At 38.8% G+C, this 15939-nt stretch overlaps 1 protein-coding gene across 16 annotated transcripts in view; it reads left to right on the forward strand.

Annotated features, from left to right (window-relative positions):
• tanc2 (tetratricopeptide repeat, ankyrin repeat and coiled-coil containing 2) overlaps window positions 1–15939 on the forward strand; it is a 438455-nt gene that overhangs the window by 122162 nt on the left and 300354 nt on the right. Inside the window, exon 1 of one of the 16 annotated variants that reach the window (XM_033035124.1) lies at window positions 9131–9614. The exons of the other annotated variants lie outside the window; for them this stretch is intronic. Coding sequence (XP_032891015.1) covers window positions 9611–9614 — 4 coding nt within the window. The 5' untranslated portion in view covers window positions 9131–9610. Of the gene's footprint in view, window positions 1–9130; window positions 9615–15939 lie in introns of those variants that run through there. 16 annotated transcript variants of the gene reach the window in all.

Raw genomic sequence — 15939 nt, forward strand, 5'->3', positions numbered from 1 at the left:
TGACTCAGGCCAGACTCCCCAAACGCTGTGGATGGAACTCCCCCCCCCCCCCCCCCCCCAGCGGTGCTGTCCTTTTACAGCCGCTGCAACCGCCAAGTCTATCTTTCTTGGACTACAATCTAACTTTCGACCTCCAAGACGCAGCTAAATTTTTGGGCCTTATTTTAGGGTGAAAACTAGAGTCTTCATTGCTGGAAAATACGGTACATTAAGGTCCTAGGGAGCATTGAGGAGCAGAACGATCTTTGCATACAAACCCAAATATCCTTGTAGGTAGCAGCGCAGGTAGATAATGTGATTAAGAAGGTAAAGGGATGCTGCCTTTCATTAATCGCAGTTTTGAATACTATAGGGTACAGCGGGATTTGAAATTAGCGGTTGCCCGGGTGCCAATGGCGACCTAAAGTGCCGCCGGGCAACCTAAATGCCACGCCCTTTTGCCCGGCTTGGCAAGCAACCGGGACACCTATCGTTTAATTCTGAGTGGGCCCCACTCTCTTTCTCCATGTATCACTCTCCGTCTCCGCCCGCCATCCGTATCCGTGTCCGGGTCTCCGCTCTCCGCTCGCTCCTCATCCGCCGGCACAGCCGGCTGCCTTACATATGCGCACTACCGTGGCTTGCATGTCCTCCCCCTGCACATGCGCACTGCCACGGCAACTGGTCGGCGTCGGCTACTTTCTCCCTCCCTTTGCATTTTGGGAGATCTGGCCGCCATTGCTGTCCGGTCGCCGCGACCACTGAAAACCAACGCAGAATCACTCCCTGGAAGTGGAGTCAATCCCTGGAGTAACTCGTGCTTCTTGGTTTCCTGGTCCTCCAGAAATATTCCAAATGGAATTTAAACAGGAGTGGACCCACTAACTCCAAACTCTGAAAAATAACAGCCTATTACACTTTATCTGTTCATTTATTGTGTGTGTGTGTGTGTGTGTGTGTGTATATATATGTATGTATATGTGCATATGTAGATGTATATATATGTATATATATGTATGGTATATAGACACACTGAACTTTTTATCTGGGACACATGACAATAAAACTCTCTTGACTCTTGACTTGAACTTAAGCAAAAAAGGGTTCTTGGGAGATAAGAGCTACTTTAAATTTAGTTGCATCTGGTCGGGAAACTATGGTAGGGTGAAGACTATTCCATGCATTGTGCAGGGGAACTCCATGGAGCAGCCAGCATCTCTGGATAGAAGAAATTGGGTGACTAGATTTCCTCTGGTTTTAGTGTTTTTAGTTTAATTTGAAGATACAGTGTGGAAAAAGGCCCTTCGGCCCACCGAGTCTACGCCAACCACCGATCACCTGTACACTAGTTCTATCCCACACATTAGTGATGTAAGTCAAGAGTGTTTTATTCTCTCACGTCCCAGTTAGAACAATGAAATCCTTACTTGAAGCAGCACAACAGAATATGTAAACATAGTAGGTACACAAAAAAGCTGGAGAAACTCAGCGGGTGCACCCTCAGCGGGTGCAACCGAATTTCTGTAATGATGTTTGTCTGAAATGGTTTTCCAATAATTTTTTCTATTGCAGTACCATCAGTTGATGGAGATTCTCATTAACTTTTGTTTTTTACTAGAATTCTTAAATTGTTGATTGATAGCAGTGCAGAACTCTCAAATTGCTTGTGGAATTCAGGTTATTGATGAAGACCTTTGACTTTACAGCATGGTTGATGATCTTGTCTGTTGCTTTGGTAACGTTTTATCTTTCCTCTTGCATGTGAACATTTTTGTGTTTTATCAGCTGATACCACTGTTGTAGCGGTGTAGAGCATATGCGCTCCCACCGTCCATAAACTTGAGGTAATTCCAAGTTCTGTTCCAAGCATTGTGACTCGCATCAAATCCCATTCACCTATCATCCTGGCGTTATGTTAGCTCCTGGTAAAGGCAGACCTTGATTTAAAATCTCTCATTATTTTCACGTATTTCCATGGTCTCCACTTTCCCAATCACTGTTTGTTATTAAATTATTGAAACCCTTTGAGAGCCTTTGTGGCTCTTCATTACATTGGAATTTAATTGAACCACCATTGCCAACTAAGACTTAGCTGCCAAAGACCAAAAGTCTGAAATTCTACCCAAAGTTTTCCAACTATTTATTTCCCTTTCCTGTTTTAGTGAACACTTTAGGTAGCAATGTTACAAAATTTTGAGATTTTAAAAATCAAGTCTGTAATTTATCCCATCAGATAAAGCATAAAAATAAGTTTAATTTGACACCTAATTCACTTTCATATCTCAAGTATTTAAAAAGTTATGGCCATTTTCATACTCGGAAATGAGCATCTTGTTCCCTATTGATTTTCTATGGACATAACAAAAAAGTTGTGATCGTGAACAGTCAAAAGCCCATAACTTTCTTATAAATTAAGAGAACTGAATGAAATTTTCAGTTATCATAGATTGAAGCATTCTGAAACAAATATAAAATAATCTTACTTGGATGACCTGAAATTAAAGCATATAATTAGTTAGTTACCTAATTGTAGCTAATTTCAGACTTCAATTACTAGATCTAAACATCTATCCATTTCTTAATAAATGATTAACATTTTTAAATAGCCTAAATGTCCAAATAATATTCACAAATAATTCACAATAAAACATGATTTTTAAATCTCATTTACATTAATTTATAGACCAAATGGAAGGAATTCAGTGTTCAATTGCTGTAAATAAATGCCCATTTAAATCAGCTTTCTAGTGGGTCTCTGTGGAACGCGCTAGTTTAGAACGTTCACATTGCGGTAGATTTGTGCCCCAAATGCCCAGAAAAATACTGCGCGATATAATGGGCCCAAATTGAGCTACTCGCAATATTAAACTTTGTATAAAGGGATCTTTAGAAGCCCTTTTTAATGTAAAAATATACAACCTACCTTCTGTGGTTTGCTTTATGAGACCCTGCGGTTGCTGGCGGTCGCGGGTTTAGAGATTGATTTTTAAACTACTATAACTATTATTCAAGGCCTTTAAACCTAATAATAGCTTTTGCGACGGGGTCTTCCAGCGATTTTTCGTTAATAATTAAGTAGGCTGAACATCTTCGATTTGAACAGCCTAGAGAAAATCGCGTTTTAAACCCGCCCCCCTCTAAACGGCGCCAAAATCGCGCACACCCGCAGCGACAGATTTTCAAAGACGCTTCAGGTAGGCTTTGCAACATACCTACTTTAGGTGTAACTTAAGTCTTTGATCAAGCTTTAAGTCATCTTTCATTGTGAGGACTTTCAATTTCAAATTTTATTTGAACGCTTTCCTGCAAAGTGTTCTACAAAGTTAAAGGAACTCCGTAAATATAAATTGTAGTCGGCTCCAGTTGGTTAAATGGTTGGGAAAATTAGGAAAGTAGTTAGAAAATCATTACCTAAATTGTCTGTGCAGTGAAGACACTTTTAAATAATGACTGCAGTCAGAGCAATTGCAATAGTTTGATCTGTTAGCTGATAATAAAGGACAAATTGGTTTCTTGACATTTTAATCTGGAGCATGGAGTAGTACATCAGAAGAACACGGTTTTCAGCCCACAATACCTGCACCAATACCTGCAACCTGCCAAGACCATCACTTATCTACCTGCACATAACCCATATCCCTCCATTCCCTGTGTATCCAGAGGTCTTTTAAATGCCATTACCATATCTGCTTCAACCACCACTCCTGGCAGCACATTCCAGGCAATCACCGCCCACTGTAGTAGAATACTGCAGTAGAATACTGCATCCATCTGAGTGGCCACCGCAACGTGCGTTACACATCATACACACAAACGTACGTTGCGGTGGACACTCAAAGGTTTGGTGTCCCAGAAAACGAACGTTACATTATTAGTGAAAACCAAAGATTTTCACCAACGTAATCTAAACGGTACATTATCTTATGGATTTGAGCTATATCGATGGCCAATGATTCGTCAGAACGTTTGATTTGGGCTGATTTTTTATTAAGTATAATGTCTCTAACGGTCGTTGTGGAGCTTCCAGAAGTTGACACGAAGGAATGAAGTGAGTGACTTGGTCCGTACGAAAGGTAAACAAGAGACAGTATTGCCAAATTGAAGATTGGCTCAGTTTCTTAATTTTGATGACCAATTTATGTCCAAACATTTTTTTTAATTGATTTTAAAAAGTCGGAAAATATTTTGTAAACGATCGTTGCGTTTTTGACACCACGATGTTTTTGATATATTAAATTGGTAAATAAGAAAAAATAATTAACTCGCCCAAAAATCGCTACGACCATAGGATACCATGTTGGGTTTTGAAAAGCATTAGAGGTTTTTAGCCTCCGTGGTTTAACTTATGGAGGTACCGACCCCGATAACGGTCGTTGTGACAATGGACACAAAACACAATGCCCGTTACGGGATCTTTACTGTACTGTATTATCTTTATGTTACTGTATTTTTCTCCTGGTTTTGAAGATATTTCCCTAGATCATTATCAAAATGTATATGTATGGGCCATATGAAGTTTATTTATGAATTAAATATTCATGACTAAACATGGCAGAGTTTTTAGTCCCATTTTTGGTGTCCAAATTGGTGGTAAAACGATGAAAAATTGTCATGATAAAAGTTTTTGACTTTCGGTCTTGAAGTTATCTAATTTATATCTTATTTATAAGGTTTCACATGATAGGTAGATTTTTGTTAAGAACAGTGTATTGGTGTAAAAACCTGAATAATAATCGTGTTCCTCAAAATCTCTCCAGTATTGTAAAAAGACACATACGCTTATATCAGGTCTTCCCGCCACCTCCAGAGAAAGCAATCCAAACTGTCTAATCTCACCCTATAGTTAATACCCGGTAATCCAGGCATCTTTCTGGCAAACCCGCTCTGCATCCTTTCCAAAGCTCTACATGGACGACCGAAACTGAACACAATGCTCCAAATGCGTTATTCCCCCAACTGCACAGGCGCGGCCGGCAAGTGGGAGCGAGACTGCGACGTTTTTAAGTTTAAAAAAATGGCAATAACATGTAAAATATAAAATCAATGTAAACGCATCTCACTCTCCCTCTTCAATCCCCTGTTCCCCATCTCCATTATCCTCTCTCTCCCCACCCTCCTCTGCTTCCTCCCCTCACCCCACCTTCCCTCCTCCCTCTTCCCCTCCACTCCTCCTTTACCTTGCCATCCCTACCCTTCCTCCTCCATTCCCCCTCATTCCCCAGCACTCTCCCTCCTCTTCACCCTCCCAATTCTTTCCCCTCTCGTCCCCTCCACCACTCCCTCCCTCCCTTACCTCTCCCTCCCTCACCTTTCCCCTCAAACCATAAGCCATCTCCCCTCCCTATCCCCCTCCTCTATCCCCTTCTACCCCACTCCTCACCTCCCCCCAATCCCACCCACCACTCTCCCTCCTTACCACCCCCTTTGCCCTGCCCCTATCCCTCACACCCTACCTCCCCCACTACCCCTCCTCTCCCTCTATCCCCCCCCCCTCCTCCCCACTCTCCCTCCTCACCTTCCCCACTTTCCCCTCACTCACCCTCCCTACCTCCCTCCTCTCCCTCTAGCCCCCTGCTTCCCCACTCACCTCCCCCTATTCCGCCACCTCATAATCAATGGGGTTTTTAATGAAACCTCCCCTTATCCCGTCACAATGAAAATCACGATGTTTTATTTTGAAATTAATCCTTTCCCTCAAAGGCACAAAACTACATTCTGACATCTTTATGCTCAACCAATGACTAAGAATCCATTCCGATTATATGAATGCAGTGCCTTAGCTGGTAAGAATTGCATTACTTCCTGCTCTTTTGTGATTGTTGCATCTCCCGACGCCGGAGCACCATCACCCGGCGAGAACAGCCTGGAACATCGGGCCGCTGTAGCGGCGACTGCGGAGGCTTCAATAGGCCCGACTATGGGTGAGGATGGGGACTGGACTTGTGCCTTCCCTCACAGTGGGAACCATTGTGGGGGGATATAAACGGGTCGATGGTTGAAAAGGTCAAGAGCTTCAAATTCCTGGGCGTGCACATCTCTGAAGATCTTTCCTGGTCTGAGAACACTAATGCAATTATCAAGAAAGCTCATCAGCGCCTCTACTTCCTGAGAAGATTACAGAGAGTCGGTTTGTCGAGGAGGACTCTCTCTAACTTCTACAGGTGCACAGTAGAGAGCATGCTGACCGGTTGCATCGTGGCTTGGTTCGGCAACTTGAGCGCCTGGAGAGAAAAAGACTACAAAAAGTAGTAAACACTGCCCAGTCCATCATCGGCTCTGACCTTCCTTCCATCGAGGGGATTTATCGCAGTCGCTGCCTCAAAAAGGCTGGCAGTATCATCAAAGACCCACACCATCCTGGCCACACACTCATCTCCCTACTACCTTCAAGTAGAAGGTAGGAGCCTGAAGACTGCAACAACCAGGTTCAGGAATAGCTACTTCCCCACAGCCATCAGGCTATTGAACTCAACGCAAACAAAACTCTGAACATTAATAGCCCATTATCAGTTTATTTGCACTTTATCTGTTTTATTTATTCATGTGTGTATATATTTATATTATGGTATATGGACACACTGATCTGTTTTGTAGTAAATGCCTACTATGTTCTGTGTGCTGAAGCAAAGCAAGAATTTCATTGTCCTATCAGGGACACATGACAATAAACTCACTTGACTTGACTTTTATGTTTATTGTTAAATTCTTTAATGTTGTGTCTTATCTTTATCTGTGTGCTGCATGGCAAGTCAAATTTCACTACACCAATTGGTGTATGTGACAATAAATGTCCTTTGTCCTTTGGCCAATGAACACTGTGTCCTATATGTGGGGTGTGTGGTGAAGTGTAATAAATGCCAATGCTAGCTCAGATGCTGATTTCCAAACGAAGTTGACAAATTTTTGTCACAAGCTATTATGAGTCATTAAATTGTGTTCAGATAGTATTGCATTTTGAGTTTCTTTTATCTCTGCTATGCCATTGGGTTGCATCAGTAAATTGGAGATGCTTTTGAAATGTGTTTCTTTCTAATTAGCCAGATGTAGTGGAATAATTTGTTCTTAAATATTTTCTGGCAGATCAAAATGTGGCACAAAGCTGACAGATTCTTATAACTGACATCAAGGATTCAATAGTTAAGCAGCATTTTGGGGATCCTTGTGACATGTCTGTTTAAGGATAAGGGGGAAATCTTTTAGGACCGAGATGAGGAAAGCTTTTTTCACACAGAGAGTGGTGAATCTCTGGAATTCTCTGCCGCAGAAGGTAGTTGAGGCCAGTTCATTGGCTATATTTAAGAGGGAGTTAGATGTGGCCCTTGTGGCTAAAGGGATCAGGGGGTATGGAGAGAAGGCAGGTACAGGATACTGAGTTGGATGATCAGCCATGATCATATTGAATGGCGGTGCAGGCTCGAAGGGCCGAATGGCCTACTCCTGCACCTATTTTCTATGTTTCTATGTTTGTCCCGGAATGTGTTCTAACCTCTCTGGTACACATGAGTCCTGGAAGCCTCCAGCAAGTCAATAGGCATAACATGTTTCTCCATGGATACTTAGGGAAGAATAAAGGCCTGCAATAACTGAGTGCCATAGGAAATCACTAGGCATAGAATTGTATAAATTAACAATTGTTTAAATAAAAACGAGTGAACTAGAAATAAAAGTAACTCCCCTTATCACTGGGCAGCAATTGCCTGGGTATACCTTCAAAGCAACTTGGTGAGAGTGAGACACAAAATGCTGGAGAAACACAGCAGGCCAGGCAGCATCTTTGGAAAAATGGATAGGTGATTTTTGGGTTGGAACCCATCTTCAGACTGGTTGTAGGGAAGAGGAACTGAAAACAAGAAAATACCTTTTTGGTGAAAGTGACGTTGGTGAGCATCAAGGGAAAATATTCCAATGGTTGGAGTTGTACTTTGCACAAAGGATAGATTTATTTCTTGTAGGTTGATCATCCTAGCCCCAGAACATTCCATCAAAAAAAATCCGTGCAGTTTAAACCAACCCCCCTTCCTCGATCTCCGCCTTTCATCTGCCTATTCTGTCCATTAACCTTTCCCGCACTATCCTCCATTCCAACTTCTAGCCTTTTTATTGTGTATTGTGTGTTCTTTTTTATTGCACCGCTGCTGGCAAGTTCATTTCACTGCACTTTATTGTGTATGTGACGAATAAATCTGACTATTGACTATCCTACACGAGATCCCTGCCAATCCAATGAGAGCATCTCCACGCATTTTATTTATCTTGTTAATTGGTGCCTTATAAACAATTGGTGATCAATACCTCATTAGAAAATGTTTAATTAATTAATAATTAATTTTAAATTGAAACAATCTGGCACTGGAGACATCGATAGACTTATTTACATTTCAGGTCAAACATGCACACAGGGCAATCTATTTCCTTGTGAATATTACTGTTTATTTAGGTCTAACTCTATTCATCTGAATGAAGAAAATAAATAGTCATTATTTTGTTACATGCTCTTGAAGATTTTTTTTTTTTCTTCACTCGTGGGGGATGTTAGGGTCATGGGGAAGCAAAACATGACAATCTTATGCATAATTCCTTTGATGTTGATGTTGAGCTGTCAGTGAGGCAAAGACAAAGAGAATCAGTAATTTATTTTGAAGTTGAGATGCTGTATAATTTGGAGAGAAATGTGGTGGTGATGACATTCCCATGCACCACCTGTCTGAGCCTGTTGACCGTAGGAATCAAGTTTGTAGAAGGTCTTATTGAAGAAGGTGTGGTAGGTTGCTGCAGTACATCTTGGAGATGATGTACGTTGTAACTGGTGTACTACTAATGTACACCTGTCAACTCTGTTAGCCCTTGTTACAGGAGCTTTTAAACGCTCACTTCCAAGCCTTTGTAAGTTCCATTATAAATCCAAAGGGATATTTTGAAATATAAAAAATAATTCTCATCTTTCGATAAAAAATCGAAAGAAATAGAGCAGACCTTTGACCAGTTGATTAATGGAAAGCTACAGAAAAATATTTCACTTGCTCCGTCAACGTCTCTGACCCTCTCCACCTCCGGCACTCAAATTACTGCCACATATCTGACACTCTAATAGTGATGAAATTTCAAGAGCTTCTACATTGTCAGAAATATATTTAGTTTCTGCCTGCTGTCAAGAAAGGGATTTTTCAAATGCAGGTATATTTTTTGAAGTAAATTGCAGATCAAATCCAGGAGCTATTGAGCTTCTAATTAATACCATGATCCTTCCTGCACTTGACACTGACTGAGCTGTTGATGTTGAAAGCCCATATCTTATCTTTGTACCACATTGTCCACTCTGTTAAAATTGTTTGTGATATTTAACTATTTGTAGGTCAGAAAGTTTGCTTGTCTTTGATTGTTGTCAATTCATACAATTTTGTAATCCAACTCTTCATAGTTATTGTTAAGTTCCTTTCAACCTATAGATTCCTGGACATTGCTTTTCGTGCTGTTATAATGGGTGTATGAGAAATTTTAGAAAGAACATTATCATGATAAGGATATTCACCCACAGAACCTTTCAACAAAGGAAGACAGGCACACCTGAAAAGTAAACAATTTCTTGACAATCCAGTGAGTTTTCCACCGTGACCAACATCAAAACCATATAATGGGTGAGTTAATCTTCCATGATACATTACAGACCAGGTCAAACACCCCTTCATATAAATGAGCTACCATAATATTATTAATTTTAAAATTGTTAAATTCAAAATTCTGGCAGACATACATCAATTCAATTGCAGAATTAGTTTCCTCTCTCATACCACTTTTGCCAATTGTTCTTTCGAATCGGTCTTATCTGTTTCTGATATACTTCATTACAGTACTATGGAGATATGGTTACCAGAATGAGTGAATGTTGTGCATATTCCAACTAATGGCAAAAGCGACTAACAGATTACTTTAAAAATAGAAATTGTTTAATATTCAAGAATGACCTGTAAGAGGAAAATCATCGCTTCGTGAAAGTTAGTAGTTTCAAAATTTTAAATCAAGTTTCAACAAGTCCATGCATGGCTTATGTTTTTTTTAATTAATACTAGAAAGGTAAGGCTGTTAATTAAATGATCCCTATAGAAATAGTAAACGACACTGCCAACGAGTGCTAAGCAAGAAACTGTCATGTACAATGGGTGGTTAATTTTAAACAGTCTAGAAACCACCCATGCACAATGATGATATTGTCTGATGTTTATTCAAATTGTTCTCCAAACCACACGAGACAGCACTTGTATTGTTGAATTAGATAGTAGGGAGAAGGTGGAACGTCTCAGACAAGAAACTGTACTCCAAAATCTGTTTGGTAAGTTTAATCTTTAGAGTTGACTCTGCTAAGGCATGACTTTTAGAACATTTTGATAGTAAAAAAATAACTTGCACTACTTCTGTATCACATTTGGGACAGAATTTTGGAGTGTAGGTACAGGCCTACTTGAAGGTGAAGGCGTTTGATAAGAATGTTTGTTCAATAATGTGGCTGTAGCTTTTTAATATATAAATTAAATTCCGCAATGATATAATTATGAAACATCTATATTTTTCCACATTTGGTACTTTAAAAACAGGAACTGAAGGAAGGTTGGTGTGAGAGCTTTTAAATTATTACACTTCAATCAAATATAACATTCTACAAACATTTGTTTTATTATGCGATTTAATTATGACAGACAACTGGGAATCCTGCGGCGAATAATAAAGTACATTATCTGGTGGATAATGACCCTATATAATACTGGATTGTGTATCAATTTTATAACATTACAAACTTTTCTCACTTAAACTGTACCAAAGTCCAATTTATCACTCACGGAATGAGTACGACATTTTATATGTTAGTGATTTCTAAATAACGCGTTGAGTGTGGTAGCTTGAAATACAATATTTTGTACTGCATTGGAAAAAGAAGCCAAATTAGTTTTGGTAATCATGAAGCGACTTCAGTTGTTCTTCAGTGAAGGCAGCCTAATAAAGTTAAATTTATATTTGTCATTGTTTTATTAGCAATGTCAAGTTACTTCCAAATGAATGCAATGATTTTAAGCAGATAAGATTGATATCACTGATTATACATTTTATATAAAATAACACAGATTACAAACAGGCTTTATGATTGTAGAAACAAAATGCTGGAGTAACTCAGCGGGTCAGGCAGTATCTCTGGAGAAAAAGAACAGTGATGTTTCAGGTCAGAACCCTGGCATTAATAAATTGCAAACACACATGCATGCAGACTCTTAATTTTGTGCAATTTCCCATTCTGCCACATTCACATCAACTGTCCCCCTGGATTTTGGACTTTAGCACCATGCAAGATCCCAGATGCACTGGTCACCATTGTAGAACCATGTAAAATTAAATACTTTTCACTGTTTTTGTCATGAAATCTAATTCAAGTTATTATTTGTAGGATTCATATACCTAATGATGGTTTAGGTTTAGAGCGGATGTACCAGAATAGTTCCAGATGATTGGATTACCCGAGTAGGAAATCTTAGACCAGATTTAATGGAGGTGATTAAGATAGAATAAATAGAGTAATTGTTTTGAACACTCCAAGCTGAAAGCTAAAGTTCACAGTTGTGCAAATTGGCAAAATAATGGGAATTTCTATTTTACATGAACTGTCTGTAGAATAATTGCAGGACACATTAAGTTTCTGTGGCATTTTATTGGAGCAGCCCAGTTTGCTGGATTTTCCCTTAAGGTCATCGAGTTATCATTCCTTTTATTTATTCACTGCTTTGGAGTTCCACTATTAAATATGTTATTATTGCCCTTATTTCACATATTAAGCTTTCTTTTTCCTATTTCGTCTTTGAATCATATGCCAAAGTGTTTTAATCTAAGCTCTCTGGTTACTGATTCTTCTGTTAATGTAAAATATTTATCTTTCTTTACTTTGGCTGGCCCTTAATTTGACTATTTCTAATAACTCAACATACTTTGATCTAAGAGGGAACATTTATAGCATATCTAGTCTATCCATGTGCACATTAAAACAATTGAATCACACTTAAAATGTGCTGCCTGGATTGTCCATGGTGTTTAATTGTGCCAAATCAGTAAAAGACAAAGACTACACTGAAACGGGCCCTTCAGATCAGAGTGTGCCAACCATCCATTAACACTAATCCTAATTTCATTTTCCCCATATATTCATCATGTCCTGCCCAGGTTCGACTACTCAACCTGCACACCAGGGGCAATTTATAGTGGTCAAGCAACCTATCAACTATACGTTTTTGGGATGTGGGGGAAAAGTTGGAGCACCCAGAGGAAACCCATGCATACAGAGAAAACATGCAAAATCCACACCGATAATACTATCTGTGGGGGAGGGGGGGAGTAGTTGTACTTGATATACCAAAATAGTAAGAGGTTATGTTTAACAAAGGTAGATATGGAATAGTTTTTCATAAAACACACTATCATGGTTGAAAAAATAGATAATGCAAAAACATGTGACCGCTGTTAATATTTCACCTGCCATCAAACGTAAATTTATTATTATCTAGCAGTGCTAGATAATTGTTTTGAACCTCTCACATGACATTTAGAACGGTACAGCGCGTAACAAAAGCTTTTCATTGTACCTTGGTACACGTAATATTAGGGTTAAGTTACTATATGAGTCTTTTTACAATACTGGAGAGATTTTGAGGAACGAGATTATTATTCAGGTTTTTACACCATTACATTGTTTTTAGCAAAAATCTACCCGTCATGTGAAACCATACAAATAATAATAATAATAATAATAATGGATGGGATTTATATAGCGCCTTTCTAATACTCAAGGCGCTTTACATCGCATTATTCATTCACTCCTCAGTCACACTCGGTGGTGGTAAGCTACTTCTGTAGCCACAGCTGCCCTGGGGCAGACTGACGGAAGCGTGGCTGCCAATCTGCGCCTACGGCCCCTCCGACCACCACCAATCACTCACACACATTCACACACAGGCAAAGGTGGGTGAAGTGTCTTGCCCAAGGACACAACGACAGTATGCACTCCAAGCGGGATTCGAACCGGATACAAATAACATATAAATTAGATTACTTCAAGCCCAAAATTCAAAAACTTTTTTCATAGCAAATTTCCATCGTTTTACCACCATTTCGGACACCAAAAATGTGACATTAAAAACTCAAGTCATGAATATTTATTTAATTCATAATAAACTTCATATGGCCCCTCATACATATACGTTTTGATAATGATCTAGGGAAATATCTTCATCAATACCAGGAGAAAAATACAGTAACATGTCTGGTATTCTGCCTAGCAATGGTTCAGTAACGGTCGTTGTGCTTGGTGTCCATTGTCACAATGACCGTTAAAGCACGGAGGCTCCAAACCTCTAATGCTTGTCAAAAACCCAATGAGGTATCCTATGGTAGTAGCGATTTTTCGGCGAGTTAATTTTTTCTTATTTTATAATTTAATATATCACAAACAAAAAACATTTGTCCAATAGAGAGGTCTCCGCAATGATCCTTGCAGAATACCACTGGTCACAGGTCTTCAGTCAGAAAAAAACCTCTCCACCACTCTCTTCTGAGTGCAATGACCAGACCAATTTTCTATCCAGTTTACCAACTCTCCATGGATCTTGTGATTTAATTTTTGAACCAGCCTATCATGACGATCCTTGTTAAATACTTTAAAGTCCAGGTAGAGACTACATTTACTGCCCTCCACACATACGTCATCTTTACACCTCCAAAATAAACTCAAATCATATTCATGAGCTAGGACCTCTCCTGCATAAGGTCATGTTGACTATCTCAAATAGGTCCATGCATTTGCAAATGAGACTAAATCTTGCCCTTAAGAATCTCATCCAATAATTTTTCTATCATTGATATAAGACTCGCCAGCCTCTAATTTTCTGGATTATCACTGTTGCCCTTCTTAAACAAAGGAACAATGTTTATTACACCAGTTCTCTTGGACCATGCTTGTGCGTAAAGAAAATATAAAGATCTCTTTCAAGGCCCCAGCAAAATCCTTGCCTGCTTTTCCACCAGGATTCCACCATATAGATTCCACCAAGTCCTGGGGACATATCTATCCTAATGTTTTTCACGACGTCTCAAAACTACCACCTCTTTGATATCAACGTGTGCTAGAATTTCAACATACTTCTCCTTAATCTCATTATTATCCTTTTCTGTTTTGTTGAATATCAATGCAATGCACACTCATGACAAACGTTCCCCATTTCCTCTGGCACCATACATAAATTCCCTCCGTTATCCTTGAGTGTACCTCCCTTTACCGAGCTACCCTCTCGCTTAATATACTTTGAAATACCTTGGGATTCATCATATTTCTACTTAGCAACGATATTCTATGGTCCCTTTTAGCCCTTTTAATTGCTTGCCTGCTTCCTTTATATTCCTCAAGGGCCTTGTACGATTTCAGCTTCCTTTTTCTTTTTGGCTAAACTTACAATATCACTTGTTTCGAAGGATTATCTACAAGATATCTAACAAACAAAGCATAAATACATTTCACAATAAAAATGTGCAGATCCTGTCATTTTTAAATGCAGTGTTTTAGTCCCTAAAATTAGTATTGACTTCTGGATTAACTCCAACTTTCAGAATTTTTGTTCTCATTTTAACAGATGACAGGAACTCATTTCTACAAGTGTAGCTTAATTTAAAATATTTAAAATAATAAAAATAATTTGTGTGCTGTAATTTATTTTAAAATAAATCAATTTAATTTATCCATTCACCATAAATTTTCTCACAGAACTCATGATTCTGTCCTGTCTCAGTGACCTTAATCCTGCATAATCTATATAGCACCCATGGCTAATTCTAGGCCTTGGTCATGATACACGAAAGAATCAGTAGCTAATGTTTTAATCATGTTCACTGTTTTGGAGAATGTGCTAAAATTGTATGAATATGCAGTTCAAGCTTTCCGTGGCAACTATAGAGCTAATTTAAGACAATAAAAACATTTTCCATTACTTTAAACAGATTGGAGATATTTTTCAGATTTTTCTGTTTCAACATATACAAATGTAAATTTAAAATAATTAAATGTAAATTTAATTTATGACTAACTCTTGGTATTTTTTGCTTAATTTTTTTTTTACAAAATCTTGTGGTTCCAAAACTATGATCTACAGTTCTGGTGAGAATGTTTTTTTTGTAAACTGGGATTTTGTGAAAAATGGACCAACCACAGTTTTTTAATTGGTGGGGCATATTGGTAGGATTGCATTGTAAATGCGTTAGACTTTAGATTCTATTTTGCAATATATATTGTTGACATTCCCTTCAACAACAACAACTGAAATAACTTAGCTTGCCTTTATCTTTCATCCTGCATTGACTTCTGCTTCTCTGGATGTCTGTGTGTCTGTTGTGGGGAGAGGAGTTGGTAGTTTGTGCGAGGGATGGAAGTAAGTGGAAGATGGAGTGGAGTTGGGGATGCTGAGTGGTACAGAGCATATATTGAATTGGAGTAACTTCAATTGCTTCATTAATATATTGCTTTCAGATTCCCCACCCACCAAAAACAAATGGCGCAGTGGGTGCAATGGCCACATTAAATATTCTGTTTCAACTTGGATATTAAACATTTGGGCTTTGAGGTTTTCTGCACCCCAAAGGATGAGAAAAATAGTTAGCTTGCGCGACAAGGTTATCTCAAGGTTTGCTCAAGCTTTCTAGCATTATGCAGTCTAAAGGAGTATTTTATTTCTTAATAGGAAAGAATGGTTTGGAGCCAACAAAAATAATGGGCGAATTGAAGTAGCTGCCAAAGTAAACTGCAGATTTTCTATTTCTGAATTTAATGCCATAAAGGGCTTAATATTTTCATTGCATTAGGGAAGATGAAGACACCTGCATCTTGTTGAACTAATTAATCAAACCCTATAATGATATAGCAGATGATTCTTGTCATATTCG

Source organism: Amblyraja radiata, chromosome 16, assembly GCF_010909765.2.
Source record: "Amblyraja radiata isolate CabotCenter1 chromosome 16, sAmbRad1.1.pri, whole genome shotgun sequence".
Taxonomy (NCBI): Eukaryota; Metazoa; Chordata; class Chondrichthyes; order Rajiformes; family Rajidae; genus Amblyraja; species Amblyraja radiata.